The 22,863-nt window shown below is 48.7% G+C and overlaps 1 protein-coding gene across 2 annotated transcripts in view; it reads right to left on the reverse strand.

The window, feature by feature from the left end:
* Nucleotides 1–22,863, reverse strand: part of LOC122541492 (regulator of G protein signaling 3-like) — a 103,056-nt gene that overhangs the window by 41,477 nt on the left and 38,716 nt on the right. For both annotated transcript variants that reach the window (XM_043678304.2, XM_043678305.2), the window contains exon 2: nucleotides 4,486–5,046. In XM_043678304.2, the coding sequence (XP_043534239.2) occupies nucleotides 4,486–5,046 (561 nt within the window). The remainder of the gene's footprint in view (nucleotides 1–4,485; nucleotides 5,047–22,863) is intronic.

Consider the following 22,863-nt stretch of genomic DNA (forward strand, 5'->3'; position numbering starts at 1 on the left):
ATGAGCTGGCTCAGGACTAATGGACTCTTTAAGCAATAATTTTTTTTCTTATTTTTAAAACCATTTAAAATGGCACCAGATTGTGGCAACAGTAGGAAAGCTTTTCATTGTATTTTACTGTTTTTCTCACTGAAAACCACACGTGACAATAAAACTAGTCATTCATTCAAGGGCAACCGTGAAGCAGGTACAATTATGATGAATGATCCTGTTTCCATGTCAGCTCAAGAGCTAAGCTCAACGTCAGATGAGTCTCTCAGCCGTTGTATATTCCAGGGGAACATCCCAAGGGCTCAGGGACAGTGATGGAGACGGGTAGCTTCAGGGAGTTAGTAATGTGAACCTTCCATCAGACAGATGTGAGCTGGGTCAGGTGTACACTGAGATCCCTCTTCATGTGGCTCAGCCACCGTGAAGGTGTGAGTATGTAATCTCCTGCTGCAGTACTGAGGGAGTGCTGCACTGCCAGAGGTCCCATTCATCAAGGGAGGGAATAACCTGAAGGACTGTCTTGTCACAATGACTGACAAGTTCTTAAGAGCCCATTTGAGAAGGGGTGGCAGAGCTCTTGCCCCATGCCCATGCCTAATATTGGGACCTCACCTGACAAAATCCCAGTGCTGCAAAGAAGCAGCCTTTCTGCCCATCCAGTGTGGGCTAGCTCCGCCAATGAGCAGTCCTGTCAGTCGTATGCTATCGCTGTTCCTCTCCATTGCCGCATTCCAACAATCTGTCCTGGTCCACACACATTGATGTGACAGTCAACGAAACACAACAATGCCTCCAATTCCTCAGCCTAACCCTAACCCTAACCCTAACCCTAACCCAAACCCATAAAAATTTTTATAGATGCACCACAGAAAGCATTCGAAACAGTTGCATCATGGCTTGGTATGGCAATTGCTTTGCTTAGGACCGTAAGAAACTACAGAGAGTTGTGAACACAGCCCAGTCTATCACACAAGCCAATCTTCCATCCATTAACTACATCTACACTTCTCACTGCCTCAGGTAGGCAGCCGACATCAAAGACCCCTCCTACCCTGATTATAATCTCTTCCAACCTCTCCCATCAGGCAGAAGGTACAAAAGCTTAAACACACATACCAATAAATTCAAGAACAAGCTTCTTCCCCGCTGTTATGAGACTTCTGAATCAACCTCTTACGTTTTAAAGTTAATGCTGACCTCACTCTTTGTGCACCTTCTCTGCAGCTGTAACATTGTATTCCTCTCTCTGTTCTATTACCCTAGTGCACTTTGTGTGGCCTGCTCTGCATGTACTGCATGCAAAACACAACTTTTCACAGTCTTTAGGTACAGGAGACAATAATCAAACAAAATCAAAATCAAAAAAGTTTCCCATTTGAAAGCCAATATTGATTCTGCATGCACTGCAATTTCAGGCAGCAGCTTCCAAATCCGAACCCTGAATACAAATATCCTTCAAGTTCCTTCGTATTTGTCTGTCGGTCACCTCACGTTCCTGCCTTCTGATTATTGCCCCACATGAAAATATCCTGGAATTACTTCAAAGTTTCGGAGAAGATTTGTAGCTCAGGTGCTCGTTGTTGTGGTTCTGTTCGCCGAGCTGGAATTACTTTTTTTAAAAGAATTCATGCAGGGGGCATGGGCTGGGCCAGCATTTTCTTGTCCCCGCCCCTTGAATCAAGATGGGCTGTCTTCTTGATTCAAGTAAATCTCTTCTTTCTAAAGAATGGAGAGGCGCTGTTGTATTCTTCCATCTCGCTATGAGGAGGAAACGTGCATGAATGCCACATTTCGAAGGGAACACAAATTTTATACTGAATGAGAAAAGGTGTGCTGATTGGTCAGCAGATTGACTCTGATTGGTCTAGGTGTTGCCATGGGGAATGCACCAAGGAACCACTATTCCCTCCATTCTTTAAGCAGAGATGCAGGCAGGATGGGTGCCGGACTGATGTTTTAAAACAGTTTAGCATAAACTAAGTTCATTAATGTTACTAGATCAGGTTTACTCCATCCGTCTTTCACAGCTGCCTGTGGGAGTTTGCTGTGTAAATACCAGCTCCTATGCTTCTTCTGTTATACTGTGATCACATTTTATTAAAAGCGCTTTATTGGTTGTGAAATGCTTGGAGCTGAGACTGTGAAAATGTCACTGGTGAATTTATTAAACAACTTTGCGCTCGTATTAACAAGCACGATGCACTGAGTCAGAAAGGAGTCTCCCTGTGTCCTTCAGGAATGTCTAAACGCCTCCGCACTGAGCATTACTCCCTGTGGGCATCTGCAGCTCAGCACTATTCATCAGGTCTGCCTTCCCTCTTTCCATCCTCTTCCTTTATAGAGTACTTATCCAGCCTAGAAGGAGATTGATTGCACACTGGAGTGCAGTCGCACAGAGCTGACAGAACTGTGTTGGTCCTGGTTAGACAGCTTAGCAGAGCCCCGATTCTGACGGTCTGACTGACTCAGCTTGGCAGGCAGTTGGCATAATAGGCAGCAACAGAGCCTTGCCTCTGCCCAAGCTCCAATTTCAATCCCCATGCCTCCGCCCCCTGATGACCCATTGCCCAATCTGAGTTCAAAATATCACACAGAAACTTTCAGTATGGAAATAGCCCGTCAGGTCGATCCCAGCACAAAAATTCTATATGTGCCCTTGGTGTAATTCTATCTTACTGTATCCCCCTTTCTCAAATGTGTTGCCTCAACTACTGCACATTAGACCCTCCCACACGCATTCTCACCATTCTCTTGAATGAAGATGTTTTTTGTGAATCCATGGCTAGATTTATCGGTGGTCATTTTATATTGTGAACTCGCATCAGTACAGACACCAACACTGAGTATCTATGTCCAAGGGTCTTTCACAGGGAGAATGCCTGACCTGCTGTGCTTTTCCAGCACCACACTCCCGACTCTGATCTCCAGCATCTACAGTCCTCTCTTTCTCCCAGGGAGAACTACCGAACAAGCGTTTGACACATAAAAAGCTTTTGGAACAGATGACCCAAAGCCTAGTCAAAAGGTTTGAAGGAACATTTTAAATGAGGAAGGCAAGGCTAAGAGGCAGACAGATGGAAGGCTTGTCCGCCAATAAGGGTAGGATTCAAATCCAGGATGCTTGAGAGGCCGGAATGAGAGGAGCATAGGAACTGAGGGAGGTGTGGAGCTATTGGAGAAGGACAGGAGAGGCCTGGAAGACATGGTTTCCAAGTGATGGATGAGCTGGGCTGGCAGCCAGTGTAGGCCAGTGGGACTGGATGAACAGAGTGTGAAACGGACAAGAAGAGGAAAATCATTCTGGTGTCTACCCAATCAAATCACTTTATCGTGAGGTACAATTCACCTGGGTCCCTTCTTCCGCGGACAGAAAGCAGGTCCTTCATGTTTTAAGACCATAACACATAGCAGCAGATGTCAGCCATTCAATCGAGCAGGGCCGCTCCACCATTCAATAAGATCATGGCTGATCTCAACTCCACATTCCTCTATTTTTCCGTAACCCTTGATTCTGTTACTGATTAAAAATTTGTATACCCGGCCTTTAATATTCTTAACGACTGCTATGATAAAGAATTCCACAAATTTACTTGTCTCTGGGAGAAGAAATTCCTCCTCATCTCTGTCTTTAATGGAAGACCTCTTGTTCTGAGATGATGCCCTCTGGTCCGAGACTCTCCCACAAGGGAAACAAGCTTTCCTCATCTCCCCTGTCAAGTCCTCTAAGAATTTTGTACCTTTCACCAAGGTCTCCCCTCATTCCTTTGCATTCCAATAAGTCCTGGCTCAATCTCATAAGACAGTCCTTCCATTTCCAGAATCAGTCCCAGTGAACCTTCTGTGGACTGCTTCCTATGCCAGTGTCTTGCCTCCGGTAAGGGGCCGAAAACTGTTCACAGTATTCCAGCTGTAGTCTGCCTACTGCCCTGTATAGTTTTAGCAAGACATTGTTACTTTGATATTCCATTCCCTTTGATTTATGTCTGACAACTGCCAAATCCCTCCGGGCTGCAGTCTTCTTAGATAATATTCGGCTCCCCCATTCTTACTGCCAAAGTGCATAACCTCACTTTTCCCACATTATATTTCATCTGCCAAGTTTTTGCCCACTCACTTAATCTATCTACATCGTTCTGCGGATTTTTTATGTCATCCTCATCATTTGCCTGCCCACCTATTTTTCTGATGTTCGCAAACTTGGCAACAGTCCACTCACTTTCCTCATCCAAGACATTGATATAGATTGTCAGGAATTGTGGCCAACCCCAGCAGCGATCTCTGTTGCATTCCACTAGTTACAGGTCACCATCTTGAAAGTGGCCCCTTTATCCCAACCCTCTGGCTGCTGTGGGTTAGCCAATGCTCTATCAACCCCATTGGTTCTTATCTGATTTACAGGCTAATGTGGGGTCCTAACCAATGCCTGCTGGAAATCCAAATGTAAAATTACACACACACATCGCCTCCCCTCCGCAATGGAGTTTTTCCTCCTACCTTGCGGGACCCAGTGAAGATGGAGCGTAGGTGTTCCTTGGCGGCTGCCACTCTTGCCAATGCCCGCTCTTTCCTCAGAGTCTTTGGCGACGGCAGACTCCAGCCGCTCTCGGTTTTCTGTTTGCCTTTCAGCTGGCTGCTGGAGATGAAGTCCCGCCTCTCGCCGTCGCGTGCCAAATTGCCATCGCTGTAGGTGCGCCACATGCCCAGGTCGTCCACCCCCAGCCGGTAGGCCGTGTCCTGACCCCCGGGCCCCAGGCTGTCGCAGCTCTTGTCTGATTCATCATAGCTGTCTCTGGCCAGCTGGTGCAGCGTGTCGACACTCAGGCTGTACTCCTTCTCGATCCGTACCTCGGGAATGGTCACTTTCTGACCCTCCTCACAGACGACCACCTTCGCCTCCTCAATGGCGGGCGCCTCCATCCTGGCCCCCTCCTGGCAGTCAGCCGTTGAGTGTTTACACCAGGGCAGGATCTGCCGTGTCCAGGGTAGGAACTCACAGTCCAACAGGCAGCCTTCTGACCCCACTTTACGCAGATTCCCAAAGTGCGTCTTCAACATCTGCCGAGAGATATAACCAGAGGTGAATGATTCGTTGCATTTGTGCAGCACCGTTAACAGAATCACAGTGGTGTCACAGCACAGAAGGAGGCCCTTCTGTCCAGTGTGCCCAAACTGTCTCATCATCACCGACTGCCAATCTCCAGTGTTTTTGCCCTATCCCTGGACACTATTCCAAACCAAATAACCAATGGCCCTGTTGAAGGCTTCAACTGAACCTATTTCCGCTACAGTTCCCAGCAGTCCATCCCTTAGCCTAACTACTCGCTGAGTGGAAAGATTTTCCTCACATCACATTTGCTTCTTTTGCACACCACTTTAAGATCTATGCCCGCTCATAGAGTCATGCAGCATAGAAAGAGACCTTTCGGTCTAATTCGTCCGTGCTGGCCAAGTTTCCCAAACTAAAGTAGTCCCATGTGCCTGCATTTAGCTATGTCCCTCTAAACCTGTCCTGTTCATGCCCCTGTCCAAATGTCTTTTAAATGCTGTAACTGTAGGTGCATCTACCACTTCCTCTGATAGTTCATTCCACATATGAACCATCCTCTGTGTGATAAAGTTGTCTCTAGTTCTAGTCCCTTGAACAAGAGGGAACAGCTTCGGCCTCTCCACTCTATCCAGCCCTCTGATGAGTGTGAAAACCTCGATCAAATCTCCTCTCAGCTTTCTTCTCTCCAGGGAGACCTTCTGCAATTCGATCCTTGAGGCTGAAGTTCCTCATCCCTCGGACATTAATATTGCTCTGCCCTCTCTCCAATGCAATCTCATCGTTCCAATAATGTGATGCTCATGCATGTGCATAGTTTTTGTGAGGCGCTTTGTACACTATCAGCTTTCTTTGGATCTCCTGAAACACTTCACTACTAATGAGGTAATGTTCGAAGCTAGTCATTGTCCTCATAAAGAAGATGGCCAGATATTCAGCACACAGCAAGCACATTCAAATAACAATTACCGGGGAAGCTGTGTTTTTCACAGTATTAAATTCAAGTTTAAAATTGGCCTAACATACAGAAGGGAACCCCAACTTTGTTTGTTCTCAGCAATCTTTATAGTCTTTTTGAAACCACTTTTTTCCCAAATGAAACTTGATTTTCTTGCCTAAAGACGTGCACCTTTGACGTACACTCCATATGCACTCCATCACCACTGCATATGGAGTGTAAACTGGGAAGGGGCTTTTAACTTCAGTTCCTCCTGAGGACCTGCCCTTCTAATCATCTGTTAGATTTTCACAACAATTTTGAGTCTCTTGTTTCTGAGAGCCATCTGCCTTTAATCCGACCTGTCCCGATGTCAATTCATTCTCCAACTGAGAACTTGCTTTCTTTCAGCCCCAGAGGGTCCTCTCTAGTCACTGGGAGGCTGTCTCAACTTAGACAGATCAATTCTCTCCCATTCTGTATTCCCCAGGCCACTATCTCCAGCACTGTTCTGCCTCACAACATGCCTGCAGTTGGTTTAACATCAACGGAAATGTTAAGCCAATAGGCCAGATCTGATATCCACTGATGAGTGTCACGCACTGTTTAAGTTGACCCTGTTTTCTGTCAGACACTGTTTAAATTGACCCTGTTTCCTGTCAAACCCTGCTTAAATTGACCCTATTTCCGGTGACACACGGTTTAAATTGACCCTGTTTCCTGTTGAACACTGTTTGAATTGACCCTGCTTCCTGTTGGACACGGTTTAAATTGACTCCGTTTCCTGTCGGACACTGATTAAATTGACCCTGCTTCCTGTTGGACACTGCTTAAATTGACCCTGTTTCCTGTTGGGCACAGTTTAAATTGACCTGTTTCCTGTCAGACACTGTTTAAATTGCCCTGTTTCCTGTTGGACACAGTTTAAATTGACGCTGTTTCCTGTCAGACACTGTTTAAATTGACCTGTTTCCTGTTGGACACTTTAAATTGACCCTGCTTACCGTCAGACACTGTTTAAATTGACCCTGTTTACAGGCAGAGGCTGTTTAAATTGACCCTGTTTAATGTCAGACACTGTTTAAATTGACCCTGTTTGCCATCAGACACTGTTTAAATTGACCCTGTTTACAGGCAGAGGCTGTTTAAATTGACCCTGTTCCCTGTCAGACACTGTTCAAATTGACCCTGTTTCCTGTCGGACACGGTTTAAATTGACCCTGTTTCCTGATGGACACGGTTTAAATTGACCCTGTTTCCTGTTGGACACTGTTTAAATTGACCCTGTTTCCTGTTGGACACTGTTTAAATTGACCCCGTTTCCTGTTGGACACTGTTTAAATTGACCCTGTTTCCTGTCGTACATGGTTTAAATTGACTCTGTTCCCTGTCAGACACTGTTTAAATTGACCCCGTTTCCTGTCGGACACGGTTTAAATTGACCCTGATTCCTGTTGGACACGGTTTAAATTGATGCTGTTTCCTGTCAGACACTGTTTAAATTGACCCTGTTTCCTGTTGGACACTGTTTAAATTGACCCTGTTTCCTGTTGGACACTGTTTAAATTGACCCTGTTCCCTGTCAGACACTGTTTAAATTGACCCCGTTTCCTGATGGACACGGTTTAAATTGACGCTGTTTCCTGTTGGACACTGTTTAAATTGACCCTGTTTACTGTCTGCACTGTTTAAATTGATCCTGTTTCCCGTCAGACCCTGTTTAAATTGACCCTATTTACAGGCAGACGCTGTTTAAATTGACCCTCTTTCCTGTCGGACACTGTTTAAATTGACCCTGTTTCCTGTTGGACACTGTTTAAATTGACCCTGTTTCCTGTTGGACACTGTTTAAATTGACCCTGTTCCCTGTCAGACACTGTTTAAATTGACCCTGTTTCCTGATGGACACGGTTTAAATTGACGCTGTTTCCTGTTGGACACTGTTTAAATTGACCCGGTTTACTGTCTGCACTGTTTAAATTGATCCTGTTTCCCGTCAGACCCTGTTTAAATTGACCCTGTTTACAGGCAGACGCTGTTTAAATTATCCGTGTTTATTGTCAGATTGACCCTGTCTTCCTGTCAGACAGTGTTTAATCAGACCCGATGGTGGGGATGATGCCAGCAGCCCAGATTTCACTGTTGTTGAACTGGTGCTGTTTCAGGAATTAACTCCACATCCTGCCCCTGAACATAGCAGGCACATACTACCACTGTCAATAAAACCTGCCAGGGAAATCACTCAGAATAAAGCATTGGTAGAGTACAGGGCTGGGGCCTACTCTGAGCAGCAGGCACGTGAAGGACGGAAGAAAGAATGTGCAGCTCGCGGTTTAGATTAGTTCTGATTGCTGGAATGTCCTGTTTTCCTGGATTCTGGCTGGAATTTAATCCTGATATTGGGGATCCTGCCTTATAGGTGGAGATGTCTTCCATGACTCCATTAGTGAAGACCCATCGTGCATTCCTGCCCATCATCAGGCCTTCCCCAGGATTTAGGCACCGGAGTGAAATTCTTGAACCTCCCATTAACTGGGGACGAGGTGCCATCAGTTATTCATTGCCCTTCAGTGTCTCCGAGGGAGTGGCAATTCACCAGGAATACTATCACCAGAGACCTGGGATCGACAAGTCTTCCAGGGCCACAGTGAGTCTGGGTGTGGTTGGACCTGCAGGGAAGGGTTCACTATCCAGGTCAGGGTGGGGGCTGGACATTCAGAGCGAAGGGCTGAGGTCTGCTTCCTGTCGGAAGGATGTTGTGAAACTTGAAAGGGTTCAAAAAAGATTTACAAGGATGTTGCTCGGGTCAGAGTGTTTGAGTTATAGGGAGAGGCTGAATAGGCTGGGCCTGTTTTCCCTGGAGCATCAGAGGTCAAGGGGAGGCCTTATAAAATCCTGAGGGGCATGGACAGGATAAATAGATAAGGTCTTTTACCTGGATTGGGCGAGTTCAGAAGTAGAGGGTATAGGTTTAGGGTGAGAGGGGATGGTGCATGTATGGAATGAGCTGCCAGAGGAAGTGGTGGAGGCTGGTATAATTACAGCATTTAAAAGGCACCTGGGTGGGTATATGAATAGGAAGGGTTTCGAGGGATATGTGCTGGCAAATGGGACTAGATTTTGTTTGGATATCCACTCAGCATGGATGAGTTGGACCAAAGGGTCTGTTTCTGTGCTGTACACCTCTATGATGCTATGATTCTATGTGAGTCCAACCCAGCCATTCCCACCTGATGTGTCCCAAGTGTTAGGCCATTGGTGAAAGGGTTTTAGGGAGTCAGGGCCTTGTTGGACAGGATGCAAATGGAGGGTCCACATGGGATGGGGAGGTCTGGAAGCCCAGAAAGGAGAAACACCACCCTCTCCTCACCCCTGAACCTCCACCTCCCAACAGTTGATTGAACCTTCCCCCTCGCCAACACACCGGAGAGTCAAACTGCCAATCACAGGCCTCTCCTATCCACTTAAGGGTCTCAAATGACTCACAGCCCTCCCAATACCTTCTATGACCAGAGTGATTGGATTCCAGTTCCATAGTCATATGGAGAATTATATTAAAAGGTAAAGAACTTCAACAGTGCCTTTCTTCTGTTTCCAAGGATGAATCCTGCCTCTGACGGGATCTATTACATGAATCTGAGTGGGCAGATGTGCCCTTTACTTAACGTTATGTCTGCAAGATGGCACTTACAACAGTTTTGCCCTCCCTCTGCGCTGCTGCAGGGAGTGGGGTAACCCAGGATCTGTGCTGGAATCTCCAGAGAGGCTTTCTGCAATCAGTGAGTTACAGCCTCACAGGGCGCAACAATCCAACAACATCCGTGAGGGCAAGAGCGGCAGTGGGTACCTGGCACCAGGACTGGCGCAGACCCTCTGTTTTTCTGATAATCTCTCCTCAAACATCACCATCATATCACAGGAAGCTGCCTTTTATTGACAGAACGGAATTGAATTAATCAACTGTTTGCACATTGAGCTTTTGAGCAAATTGAATGTTTACAATTGAATTCATTTGGAGAGCAATTCCTGTCGAGAGTGAGTGAGTCAGTCCCCAGTTAGCCATTCAAGATCCAGTTAAGGCATCCAGTAGCAAAGCCCTCTGGATTTCTCGTGGGTTGAGGGTTGTGATTCAGTTGCTGCGAGCTGTCTTTGATGGGCCAACCTCATATCCCTGGCCAGCGGGTATAACAAGGCTGGAGGGGGGAGGGGGGTGCAGGGCCCTGAACACACGAACAACTCCATGTTCTCCTCCAACCCCCAAACACCGTCACGCCTCCCCATCACAAAACATTGCAGACACTAGAAACCGAAACAAAAGCTGACTATGTTGGAAAGACCTCGCAGGTGAGGCAGCTTCTGCACAGAGAAAACCAGAATTAATGTCTCAAATTCATCAGAATTGTGAAATGTTTGAAATGGAATATGTTTTAAGCAACTACAGAGGCGGCGGGGGGGGGTGTGGGGAGGAAGAGGGAGCAGCATAGAGGAGGTGGGAGAAAAGCAAACTATAATTGAAAGGGATAATGTGAACACATAATTAGAACAGTCTATGCCATCATTGGTGGGATGACAGACCTACTAAAAGATGCTGTGGAGCTGCTGGTTTGGACAAAGTTAAAAATCACATAACACCAGGTTAGCATGAAGGAGCAGCGCTCCGAAAGCTTGTACTTCCCAAACACCTGTTGGGCTATAACCTGGTGTAGTGTGAATTTTAACTCGATCGAAAGGTGCTTATTCCTAGAAACCTTAGGGAGGTGAAGATATTCCCTAGATATGTTCACTATATTTCAATAGAAGTCAGGTTTGTTAACAGCAAAAGATTCCTTCAATCGCTGCATGTATGGGAAGTTTGAGTGCAAAATGCTGCTTGGTTCAAGGATAATCACACTGGGGTGGAATCTGTCGTTGAAGCCAAATGATCCACTTTCATCGATCCCAAGACAAATCTGAGCCAAGGAAAACTCAGAATGTATGAGGAAGTGTTCAAAGTGAAGACTGTTAGGTGGTAAAGCGATGACAGTTAGTTACTGCTCTGTCAGAATACCCAGCGATTCTCCAATACAGAAGCAATCAGGCAGAAAAGGCACCAGCTCTCTCAGGAAACAAAGTGGCCTCATTGAAAGTAACATCAGTGAAAATCAACATCGAATGTAAAAAACAGTTGGAGAGATAGGGAGAACATTACTTTGATTTGTATTCTAGACAGAACACCATCACCAAGGAAGCTCTGAAAACAAAACTCTCTGCTGGAGGTGGGATTAGATATCAAACCCACAGACAACGGGATTAATCAGAGATATCAAGGGACACATGGTAATACCATCCTGCCTGAACACTGCAAGCACTGGAAACCTGTGTTTCCGGACCGTCTGCATAGACGTTTCTGTCTCTGCTGGACAGAGGGAGCAGTGTCCCAGTATTCGATGGAAAACGTGATGCTGAGACTGTGACCCCGTTCAGGAATGAGAGTGACTGTAGCGGTGAAGAAGCAATTATTCCATCTCCCCACTGAGCTTCGGTGGAAAACTATTGACCTGCACTTTCATAGAGTCACAGAGATGTACAGCACAAAATCAGACCTTTTGGTCCACCTTGTCCATGCCAACCAGATATCCTAACCTAATCTTGTCCCATCTGCCAGCATTTGGCCCATATCCCTTTAAACCCTTCCAATTCACATACCCACCCAGATGCCTTTTAAATGTTGAAATTGAACCAGCCTCCACCTCTTCATCTGACAGCTCATTCCATACATGTACCATCCTCTGTATGAAAAAATTGTCCCTTAGATCCCTTTTAAATTTTTCCCCTCTCACTCTTAACCTAAGCCCTGTAGTTCTGGGCTTCCCAACCCAGGGAAAAACCTTGTCTATTTTAACCTATCCATACCCCTTGTGATTTTATAAACCCATCAGTCTCTGACGCTCCAGGGAAAACAGCTCTAGCCTAACCAGCCTCTCTCTATAGCTCAAACCCTCCAACCCTGGCAAGATCTTTGCTAACGAGGCGGCACAGTGGCTAGCACTGCTGCCTCACAGAGCCAGGGACCCAGGTTCAATTCCTGCCTCGGGCAGCTGTTGTATGGAGTTTGCACATTCTCCCTGTGTCTGAGTAGGTTTCTACCGGGTGCTCCGGTTTCCTCCCACAGTCCAAAGATTTGCAGGTCAGGTGAATTGGCCGTGCTAAATTGCCAATGTGTTAGGTGCATTAGTCAGGGAGAAATATAGGGTAAGGGACTGGGTCTGGGTGGGTTACTCTTTGGAGGGTCGGTGTGGACTTGTTGGCCAAAGGGCCTGTTTCCATAGTGTAGGAAATCTAAATCTTGTCTGAACCCTTTCAAGTTTCACAGTATTCTTCTAATAGGAGGGAGACCAGGATTGTACACAATATTCCAAAAGTGGTCTAACCAATGTCCTGCATAGCTGTAACGTGACCTCCCACCTCATAGACTTGATGCTCTGACCAATAAAGAAAAGCATACCAAATTCCTTCTTCAATATCCTATCTATCTACGACTCCACTTCAAGGAGCTATGAACCTACACTCCAAGGTCTCTTTGTTCAGCAACACTCCCCAGGACCCAGGTACACAAGTTCCCTATACCTAACAGCCTTTCCTTTCACCCTCACAGGAATATACTGTCTGTGGGCTCTCATTATTTCATTTCTGAAGGCTTCCCATTTTCCAGCCGTCCCTGTACCTGCGAATATCTGTCCCCAATCAGCTTTTGAAAGTTCTTGCCTAATACCATCAAAATTGGTCTTTCTCCAATTTAGAGCTTCAACTTTTAGATCTGGTCTATCCTTTTCCATCACTATTTTAAAACTAATAGAACTATGGTTGCTGGCCCTAAAGTGCTCCCCCACTGACACCTCAGTCATCTGCCCTGCCTTATTTCCCAAGAGTAAGTCAAGTTTTGCATCTTCTCCAGTCGGTACATCCACGTATTGAATCAGAAAATTCTCTTGTGCACACTTAACAAATTCCTCTCCATCTAGACACTATGGCAGTCCTAGTCTATGTTTGGAATCCCCAACCATAAACACTCTATTATTCTTACAGATACCTTTCAAATTTGTTTCTCAATCTCCTGCTGAATATCAGGGGGTCTATAATTCAATCCCAATAAGGTGATCATCCCTTTCTTATTTCTCAGTTCTACCCAAACAACTTCCCTGGATGTATTCCCAAGAACTCATATCCTCCCTAAGTACAGCCCTAATGCTATTCCTTACCAAAAATGCCACACCTTGTCCTCTCTTGCAGAAAAATCTGTCTGTGCCTCTGACTAGAGAGTTCCCTATCACAATCAATTGCTTGGAACTGACATACCCCTCATTACATTACAGCCAGTCTCGTTACCAGAAACTTGACTGTTCGTGCTACCTTCCCCTGAGAAACCATCACCCCCTACATTTTCCAAAACAGCGTACTTGTTTGAGATGGGGATAGCCACAGGAGACTCCTGCATTATCTGCCTATCCTTTCCTGGAGTTAACCCATCTACTTGACTGTATCTGCGGCTTTTCTCCCTTCCTATTATTGCCATCCATCACGCCCCCAGCTCCTGTAAATTCCTCATTGCCTGTAACTACTGCTCCAACTGATCTATGCAATATGATAGGATTCACAATCAAAGACACTTCCTGCAGATGTAATCATCAGTATATTGGAAACTCTCCCTAGACTCCCACATCTGACAGGAAGTGTAAATCACACTACCTAGGTCACCTTTGCAGCTTAACAGTCTACAGGCTGAGGAAAATAGCACAGTCTGACTGCTCTAAAGAAATACTGCTCCAGGCCAACTTCCGTATCTATGTTTTATATTTTAAAAATTTAGTCAAGAGACAGATCTCAACAAAACATATCATAAAGAAAGAACCCACTCTACTCACTATTGCAGATTTACAGCAAGATTACGCTGAAAAGCTATGCATCTAGCTTCTCCTGTGCTGTGAGCTCTCTCACACAGATTCCTCCAAGGTCAGCTGTGAATTGCGCTGTTTGTTAATTTTTCCTAGAAGCACTCCAATATCCAGAGATACTTGAACTCCAACAGCCAAGGCAGGAGCTGTGCAGATTCACTGCTGTGTCAGACATCTCACTGACCACGTGGTCTCTGCTTTTGTCTGTCTTCCTCTTTTTTTAAAGTGCTGTTGATTTGATCTTCTTTCCCCCACAGTTCCAAAACAATGCAACAGCATATAAAACAGTAAGGAAATCACCTCCAACACCGAATAAAGGAGCAGCTCTTACAGCCACAAATTTTTCCCATCCTCCATCTATCCTCGTCAGATGGAAGATGAGGATCCAGATGAAGATTCCTGTCTGGTTTTGGGATTGGAGGGTCTACCATTGCCATGGCTTGCTGCAGTCCAACAGCTGCCAAGGGAGTTGACACTGACCATTACCCATTGACTCCATCAATCCCACTGAGGCGTTTGACCATTTGGGCAGGGCCACCCTATTTAAGCTGCTGGAGACAAACGGCTCAATGTAATCTCCTCGCTCTGGGACGGCCAGAGGAATAGGGTCAGCTACAACAGGCTGACATCAGAACCCTGTGAGATCTGCAGTGTGGTCAAACAGGGGGTTCTAGCACCGATACTGCTCAGGCATATCCTCGCCATCAGGGTCATACACCGTCCAGGCCTTCTCCAGAGAGAATGCCAATTGATTCTAGTCCAGAATGGACAGTCTGGTATCCAAGGTTAAACTGAGCCTTTCGGATTCTGTTGATGACAGCTAATCGCTCTGAGGAACAGCAGAGAAGGCACAGACTCCCTTGCATTTGGTTTCAGGGAGAAAGTGAGGTCTGCAGATGCTGGAGATCAAAGTTGAAACTTTATTGCTGGAACAGCGCAGCAGGTCAGGCAGCATCCAGGGAACAGGAGATTCGACATTTCGGGCACAGGCCCTTCTTCAGGAATGAGCAGAGAGTGTTCAGCAGGAGAAGATAAAAGGTAGGGAGGAGGGACTTGGAGGAGGGGTGTTGGAAATGTGATAGGTGGAAAGAGGTCAAGGTGGGGGTGATAGGTCGGAGTAGGATGGAGGCGGAGAGGTCAAGAAGAAGACTGCAGGTCAGGAAGGCGGTGCCGGGCTGGAGGGATTCGGCTGAGACAAGGTGGGGGGAGGGGGGGATGAAGAAACTGGTGAAGTCCAAGTTCATCCCCTGTGGTTGGAGGGTTCCCAGTCGGAAGATAAGACGCTCCTCCTCCGACCGTCGCGTTGTTGTGGTTTGGCGGTGGATGAGTCCAATGACCTGCATATCCTCGGTGGAGTGGGAGGGGGAGTTGAAATGCTGTGCTACAGGGTGGTTGGGTTGGTTCGTCCGGGTGGCCCAGAGGTGCTCTCTGAATCGCTCCGCAAGTAGGCGGCCTGTCTCCCCAGTATAGAGGAGGCCACATCGGCTGCAGCGGATGCAGTAGATGATGTGGGTGGAGGTGCAGGTGAATCTGTGGCGGATATGGACGTTTCCTTTGGGGCCTTGGAGAGAAGTGAGGGGGGAGGTGTGGGCGCAAGTGTTGCACCTCCTGCGGTTGCAAGGGAAGGTGCCGGGAGTGGAGGTTGGGTCGGTGGGGGGTGTGGATCTGACAAGGGAGTCGCGGAGGGAGTGGTCTCTACGGAAAGCTGATAGGGGAAGGGAGGGAAATATATCCTTGGTGCTGGGGTCTGTTTGGAGGTGGCAGAAGTGACGGCGGATGATGCGCTGTACATGGAGATTGGTGGGGTGGTAGGTGAGGACCAGTGGGGTTCTGTCCTGGTGGCGGTTGGAGGGGCGGGGCTCAAGGGCGGAGGAGCGGGAAGTGGAGGAGATGCAGTGGAGGGCACCGTCGACCACGTCGGGGGGGAAAATTGCGGTCCTTGAAGAAGGAGGCCATCTGTGTTGTACGTATTTTGAACTGGTCCTCCTGGGTGCAGATGCGGCGGAGACGAAGGAATTGGGAGAATGGGATGGCGTTTTTACAGGGGGCAGGATGGGAGGAGGTGTAGTCCAGGTAGCTGTGGGAGTCGGTTGGTTTGTAGAAGATGTCCGTGTTGATTCGGTCGCCTGAGATAGAAACAGAAAGGTCTAGGAAGGGGAGGGAGGAGTCCGAGACTGTCCAGGTGAATTTGAGGTCGGGGTGGAAGGTATTAGTGTAGTGGATGAACTGTTCAACCTCCTCGTGGGAGCACGAGGTAGCGCCGATCCAGTCATCAATGTAGCGAAGGAAAAGATGGGGGGTGGGGCCAGTGTAGTTGCGGAAGATGGATTGTTCCACATACCCTACGAAGAGGCAGGCATAGCTGGGGCCCATGCGGGTGCCCATGGCTACTCCTTTTGTTTGGAGAAAGTGGGAGGATTGGAAAGAAAAGTTGTTCAGGGTGAGGACCAGTTCGGTCAGTCGAAGGAGGGTGTCGGTGGAAGGGTACTGGGTGGTACGGCGGGAAAGGAAGAAGCGGAGTGCTTTGAGTCCTTCGTGATGGGGGATGGAGGTGTAGGACTCAAAGCACTCCGCTTCTTCCTTTCCCGCCGTACCACTCAGTACCCTTCCACCGACACCCTCCTTCGACTGACCGAACTGGTCCTCACCCTGAACAACTTTTCTTTCCAATCCTCCCACTTTCTCCAAACAAAAGGAGTAGCCATGGGCACCCGCATGAGCCCCAGCTATGCCTGCCTATTCGTAGGGTATGTGGAACAATCCATCTTCCGCAACTACACTGGCCCCACCCCCCAACTTTTCCTTCGTTACATTGATGACTGTATCGCCGCTACCTCGTGCTCCCACGAGGAGGTTGAACAGTTCATCCACTACACTAACACCTTCCACCCCGACCTCAAATTCACCTAGACAGTCTCGGACTCCTCCCTCCCCTTCCTAGACCTTTCTGTTTCTATCTCAGGCGACCGAATCAACACGGACATCTTCTACAAACCAACCGACTCCCACAGCTACCTGGACTACACCTCCTCCCATCCTGCCCCCTGTAAAAACGCCATCCCATTCTCCCAATTCCTTCGTCTCCGCCGCATCTGCTCCCAGGAGGACCAGTTCAAAATATGTACAACACAGATGGCCTCCTTCTTCAAGGACCGCAATTTTCCCCCCCGACGTGGTCGACGGTGCCCTCCACCGCATCTCCTCCACTTCCCGCTCCTCCGCCCTTGAGCCCCGCCCCTCCAACCGCCACCAGGACAGAACCCCACTGGTCCTCACCTACCACCCCACCAATCTCCATGTACAGCGCATCATCCGCCGTCACTTCCGCCACCTCCAAACAGACCCCAGCACCAAGGATATATTTCCCTCCCCTCCCCTATCAGCTTTCCGTAGAGACCACTCCCTCCGCGACTCCCTTGTCAGATCCACACCCCCCCACCGACCCAACCTCCACTCCCGGCACCTTCCCTTGCAACCGCAGGAGGTGCAACACTTGCGCCCACACCTCCCCCCTCACTTCTCTCCAAGGCCCCAAAGGAAACTTCCATATCCGCCACAGATTCACCTGCACCTCCACCCACATCATCTACTGCATCCGCTGCAGCCGGTGTGGCCTCCTCTATATTGGGGAGACAGGCCGCCTACTTGCGGAGCGATTCAGAGAGCACCTCTGGGCCACCCGGACGAACCAACCCAACCACCCTGTAGCACAGCATTTCAACTCCCCCTCCCACTCCACCGAGGATATGCAGGTCATTGGACTCATCCACCGCCAAACCACAACAACGCGACGGTCGGAGGAGGAGCGTCTTATCTTCCGACTGGGAACCCTCCAACCACAGGGGATGAACTTGGACTTCACCAGTTTCTTCATCCCCCTTCCCCCCACCTTGTCTCAGCCGAATCCCTCCAGCCCGGCACCGCCTTCCTGACCTGCAGTCTTCTTCTTGACCTCTCCGCCTCCATCCTACTCCGACCTATCACCCTCACCTTGACCTCTTTCCACCTATCACATTTCCAATGCCCCTCCTCCAAGTCCCTCCTCCCTACCTTTTATCTTCTCCTGCTGAACACTCTCTGCTCATTCCTGAAGAAGGGCCTGTGCCCGAAACGTCGAATCTCCTGTTCCCTGGATGCTGCCTGACCTGCTGCGCTGTTCCAGCAATAAAGTTTCAACTGCATTTGGTTTCACCATCAGCATCAGGAAGAAAAACGGCATGATCCGCAAAGAGGCCACTCTGCCCTCTATGTGCATCTAAAACAATGTTGGAAGCTCCACGCAGAACCTGTGAGTGGGTTTGTGTGTCTGTCAGTCTCACCTCTGAGAGAGATAGGGAAATATTTCCAAGAACATATGGTTGGCATGGGAACCACAGATAGAAAGATTAGGATTGCCCGATAAAGGGCTTCATAAAGCAATAATGCAGTAATGAATAAGCACAAAATAATTGACTTGTTCAAAGTTTGCACTGAACAAATAGTTCCAAGGGAATGTGACGTTTGCCAAGATAGGAAGCTCTTCAATTTAAGCCACTGTCTGTTCAGTTAACGAGAACAGGTTCGTGAACATGATTCCGGATGACTTGAACAATACTCAGAGGGAGGCAATGGCCTAGTGATATTATTGCTGGGCAGTTAACCCAGAGACCCAGATAACGTTCTGGGGCATGGGTTCAATAAAATATCTGGAATGGAGATTCTAATGATGACCATGAATCCATTGTCGATTGGCGGAAAACCCCATCTGGTTCACTAATATCCTTTAGGGAAGGAAACTGTCATCCTTACCTGGTCTGGCCTACATGTGACTCCAGACCCACAGTAATGTGGTTGACTCTTAACCATCCTCTAGGCAATGCGGGATAGGTAATAAATGCTGGTCCAACCAGCGACACCCTCAACCCATGAATGAATAAAAAGGAAGTCCTATCCTCCCAAACATCTATAATTAATAAAAGTTAACCTTGAATAATATGGTTTCAGTGTCTCTGAAGTTACAACAGTAGAGACACAGTCCTAGTCCTCACGGCTTGGCTATCTGAAGTAGAATAGTGGCTATGGAACATTCTGGAACATCCTGCAGTCGCAGAAGGTATGATATATACCTTCTTTCTGAGGAAAGTTGGAAAGTGGAGTATTGGGAATGCTGGAGATCTGTAAAATAGTCAGAAAATATTGGGAATACACAGCAGCTTAGAGCAAGTGAGTTAATGATTCAGATCTGCGACCTTTCACCGGAACTGGGAGAAGGTTGATACAGAATAGATTTTAAGGAAGGCAAGGGTGGGACAAGGAAAAAAGGAAGGTCTGTGATAGGATGGCAAACTGGAGACTTTCATTCTCCGAAGGGCTGGTCTGAGTGAGCCAAACGGAAAGGCGATGAGGATGGGAGAAGGGAAATAAAGGAACCAAGGAAGTCCTGGTGTACTGCTGACTGAACGAGCAAGAGAGGACAGATGAACAAGGTAAAAGAGCTAGAAAGGGTGGAGAAATTCTGATCTGATGTGGGGAATCTCAGTGTTGGTCTGGGAGAGCTGGCTAGTGCCTCATTAAAAGGTTCGGCAACCTGATGTTGAGCCCCATTGGAGGAGTACTACAGGCTAAGGACAGAGATGTCAGTGTTAGTGAATTAACATGAGGAGTCACAGGAAGCTGGGGGGAGGGGGGGGTGCAGGTCTGAGGACTGAGCAGAGGCGTTCTGCAAAGGAGACCACATTGCGAGCAGCAAATTGAAATTTGTGTGTGCAAATCACCACTTCCCCTGGAAGGAATGTCTGCTCTCCTGGACATTAAGGTGTTACATTTCCTGTGTTTATATGGAAAGGTGCCGTGGGAATGTGAGAGTTTTAAGGGGGGAGGGCTCAAATTGCAGAGTGTGCTGAGCATAACAGAGCTCCTTCAGAATGTTAAAAGCTGCTCTGGGCTGGCAGCTTGAGGACTGAGGGAGTGAAATTCTTCCCGTTTCAGATGGAGAATGAGAAGGAACGATTGTAAACCAAGTGGCGTCCTTGCTAATGAGCATCTGCTGCCACACTGTTTCTGAGAGAAGATGGCTTTAATGAGCTCGATAAAGAACGCAACACAGCCTCCAAGCGACATTCAACAGGGGAAGCTCCATCAATCACACAGGGAGGCTTAATGAGCTCCAGCTCTTTATTTAGCTTCTGCTGGCAATGCCTGCACTCATTAGCAGGCACCATCCGTGGGCTCCACCATATCAACCCCATCTAGTGCAACACCCACCCACTCACACACACACTCACGCACCCACCTACTAACCCATTCACACCCACTCACCCACTCATTCACTTGCACATTCACTCACCCACTCACTCTCCCACTCACTCACTCACTCACCCACTCACACACACACTCATCCACTCATTCTCCCACTCACTCACTCACTCACCCACTCACACACACACACTCATCCACTCACTCTCCCACTCACTCACTCTCCCACTCATCCACTCACCAACTCACTCTCCCACTCACTCACCCACTCATCCACTCACCCACTCACTCACCCACTCACACACTCACTCACCTACTCACACACACACACTCATCCACTCACCCACTCATTCTCCCATTCATCCACTCACTCTCCCACTCACTCACCCACTCATCCACTCACCCACTCACTCTCCCACTCACTCTCCCACTCACCCACTCACCCACTCACTCACCCACTCACTCACCCACTCACTCATCCACTCACCCACTCACTCTCCCACTCATCCACTCACTCTCCCACTCACTCACCCACTCATCCACTCACTCACCCACTCATCCACTCACCCACTCATCCACTCACCCACTCATACACTCACCCACTCATACACTCATCCACTCATCCACTCAACCATTCATCCACTCACTCTCCCACTCATCCACTCACCCAATCACTCTCCCACTCATCCACTCTCTCCCACTCACTCACCCACTCACCCACTCATCCACTCATCCACTCAACCATTCATCCACTCACTCTCCCACTCATCCACTCACCCAATCACTCTCCCACTCATCCACTCTCTCCCACTCACCCACCCACTCATCCACTCACTCTCCCACTCACTCTCCCACTCATCCACTCACTCTCCCACTCATCCACTCACTCTCCCACTCTATCCCACTCATCCACTCACTCTCCCACTCATCCACTCACTCTCCCACTCATCCACTCACTCTACCACTCATCCACTCACCCACTCACTCTCCCACTCATCCACTCACTCACCCACTCATCCACTCACCCACTCACTCTCCCACTCACTCATCCACTCTCCCACTCACTCATCCACTCACCCACTCACTCTCCCACTCACTCACTCTCCCACTCACTCATCCACTCACCCACTCACTCTCCCACTCACTCATCCACTCACCCACTCACTCTCCCACTCACTCACTCTCCCACTCACTCTCCCACTCACTCACTCACCCACTCATCCACTCACCAACTCACTCTCCCACTCACTCACCCACTCATCCACTCACTCACCTACTCACACACACACTCATGCACTCACCCACTCATTCTCCCATTCATCCACTCACTCTCCCACTCACTCACCCACTCATCCACTCACCCACTCACTCTCCCACTCACTCTCCCACTCATCCACTCACCCACTCACCCACACTCTCCCACTCACTCACTCACCCACTCATCCACTCACCCACTCATCCACTCACTCACCCACTCATCCACTCACCCACTCACTCTCCCACTCACTCATCCACTCACCCACTCACTCTCCCACTCACTCACTCTCCCACTCACTCATCCACTCACCCACTCACTCTCCCACTCACTCATCCACTCACCCACTCACTCTCCCACTCACTCACTCTCCCACTCACTCACTCACCCACTCATCCACTCACCAACTCACTCTCCCACTCACTCACCCACTCATCCACTCACTCACCTACTCACACACACACTCATGCACTCACCCACTCATTCTCCCATTCATCCACTCACTCTCCCACTCACTCACTCTCCCACTCTCCCACTCATCCACTCACCCACTCACCCACACTCTCCCACTCACTCACTCACCCACTCATCCACTCACCCACCCACTCATCCACTCACCCACTCACTCTCCCACTCATCCACTCACTCTCCCACTCACCCACTCACTCACCCACTCACTCACCCACTCACTCACCCACTCACTCTCCCACTCATCCACTCACACACTCACCCACACTCTCCCACTCACTCACTCACCCACTCACCCCCCCACTCATCCACTCACCCACTCACTCTCCCACTCATCCACTCACTCTCCCACTCACTCTCCCACTCACTCTCCCACTCACTCTCCCACTCATCCACTCACCAACTCACTCTCCCACTCACTCACCCACTCATCCACTCACCCACTCACCCACACTCTCCCACTCACTCACTCACCCACTCATCCACTCACCCACCCACTCATCCACTCACCCACTCACTCTCCCACTCATCCACTCACTCTCCCACTCACCCACTCACTCATCCACTCACCCACTCACTCACCCACTCACTCTCCCACTCACTCTCCCACTCACTCTCCCACTCACTCTCCCACTCACTCTCCCACTCACTCTCCCACTCACTCTCCCACTCATCCACTCACCCACTCACCCCCCCACTCATCCACTCACCCACTCACTCTCCCACTCATCCACTCACTCTCCCACTCACTCTCCCACTCACTCTCCCACTCACTCTCCCACTCATCCACTCACCAACTCACTCTCCCACTCACTCACCCACTCACCAACTCACTCACCCACTCACTCTCCCACTCTTCCACTCACTCTCCCACTCATCCACTCACTCTCCCACTCACTCACCCACTCATCCACTCACTCACTCATCCACTCACTCACTCATCCACTCACTCACTCATCCACTCACCCACTCATCACTCACCCATTCATCCACTTACTCTCCC

The sequence above is a fragment of the Chiloscyllium plagiosum genome, unplaced genomic scaffold, assembly GCF_037043375.1.
Source record: "Chiloscyllium plagiosum isolate Xiang-an unplaced genomic scaffold, Cpla_swu_hap1 HiC_scaffold_35, whole genome shotgun sequence".
Classification (NCBI taxonomy): Eukaryota; Metazoa; Chordata; class Chondrichthyes; order Orectolobiformes; family Hemiscylliidae; genus Chiloscyllium; species Chiloscyllium plagiosum.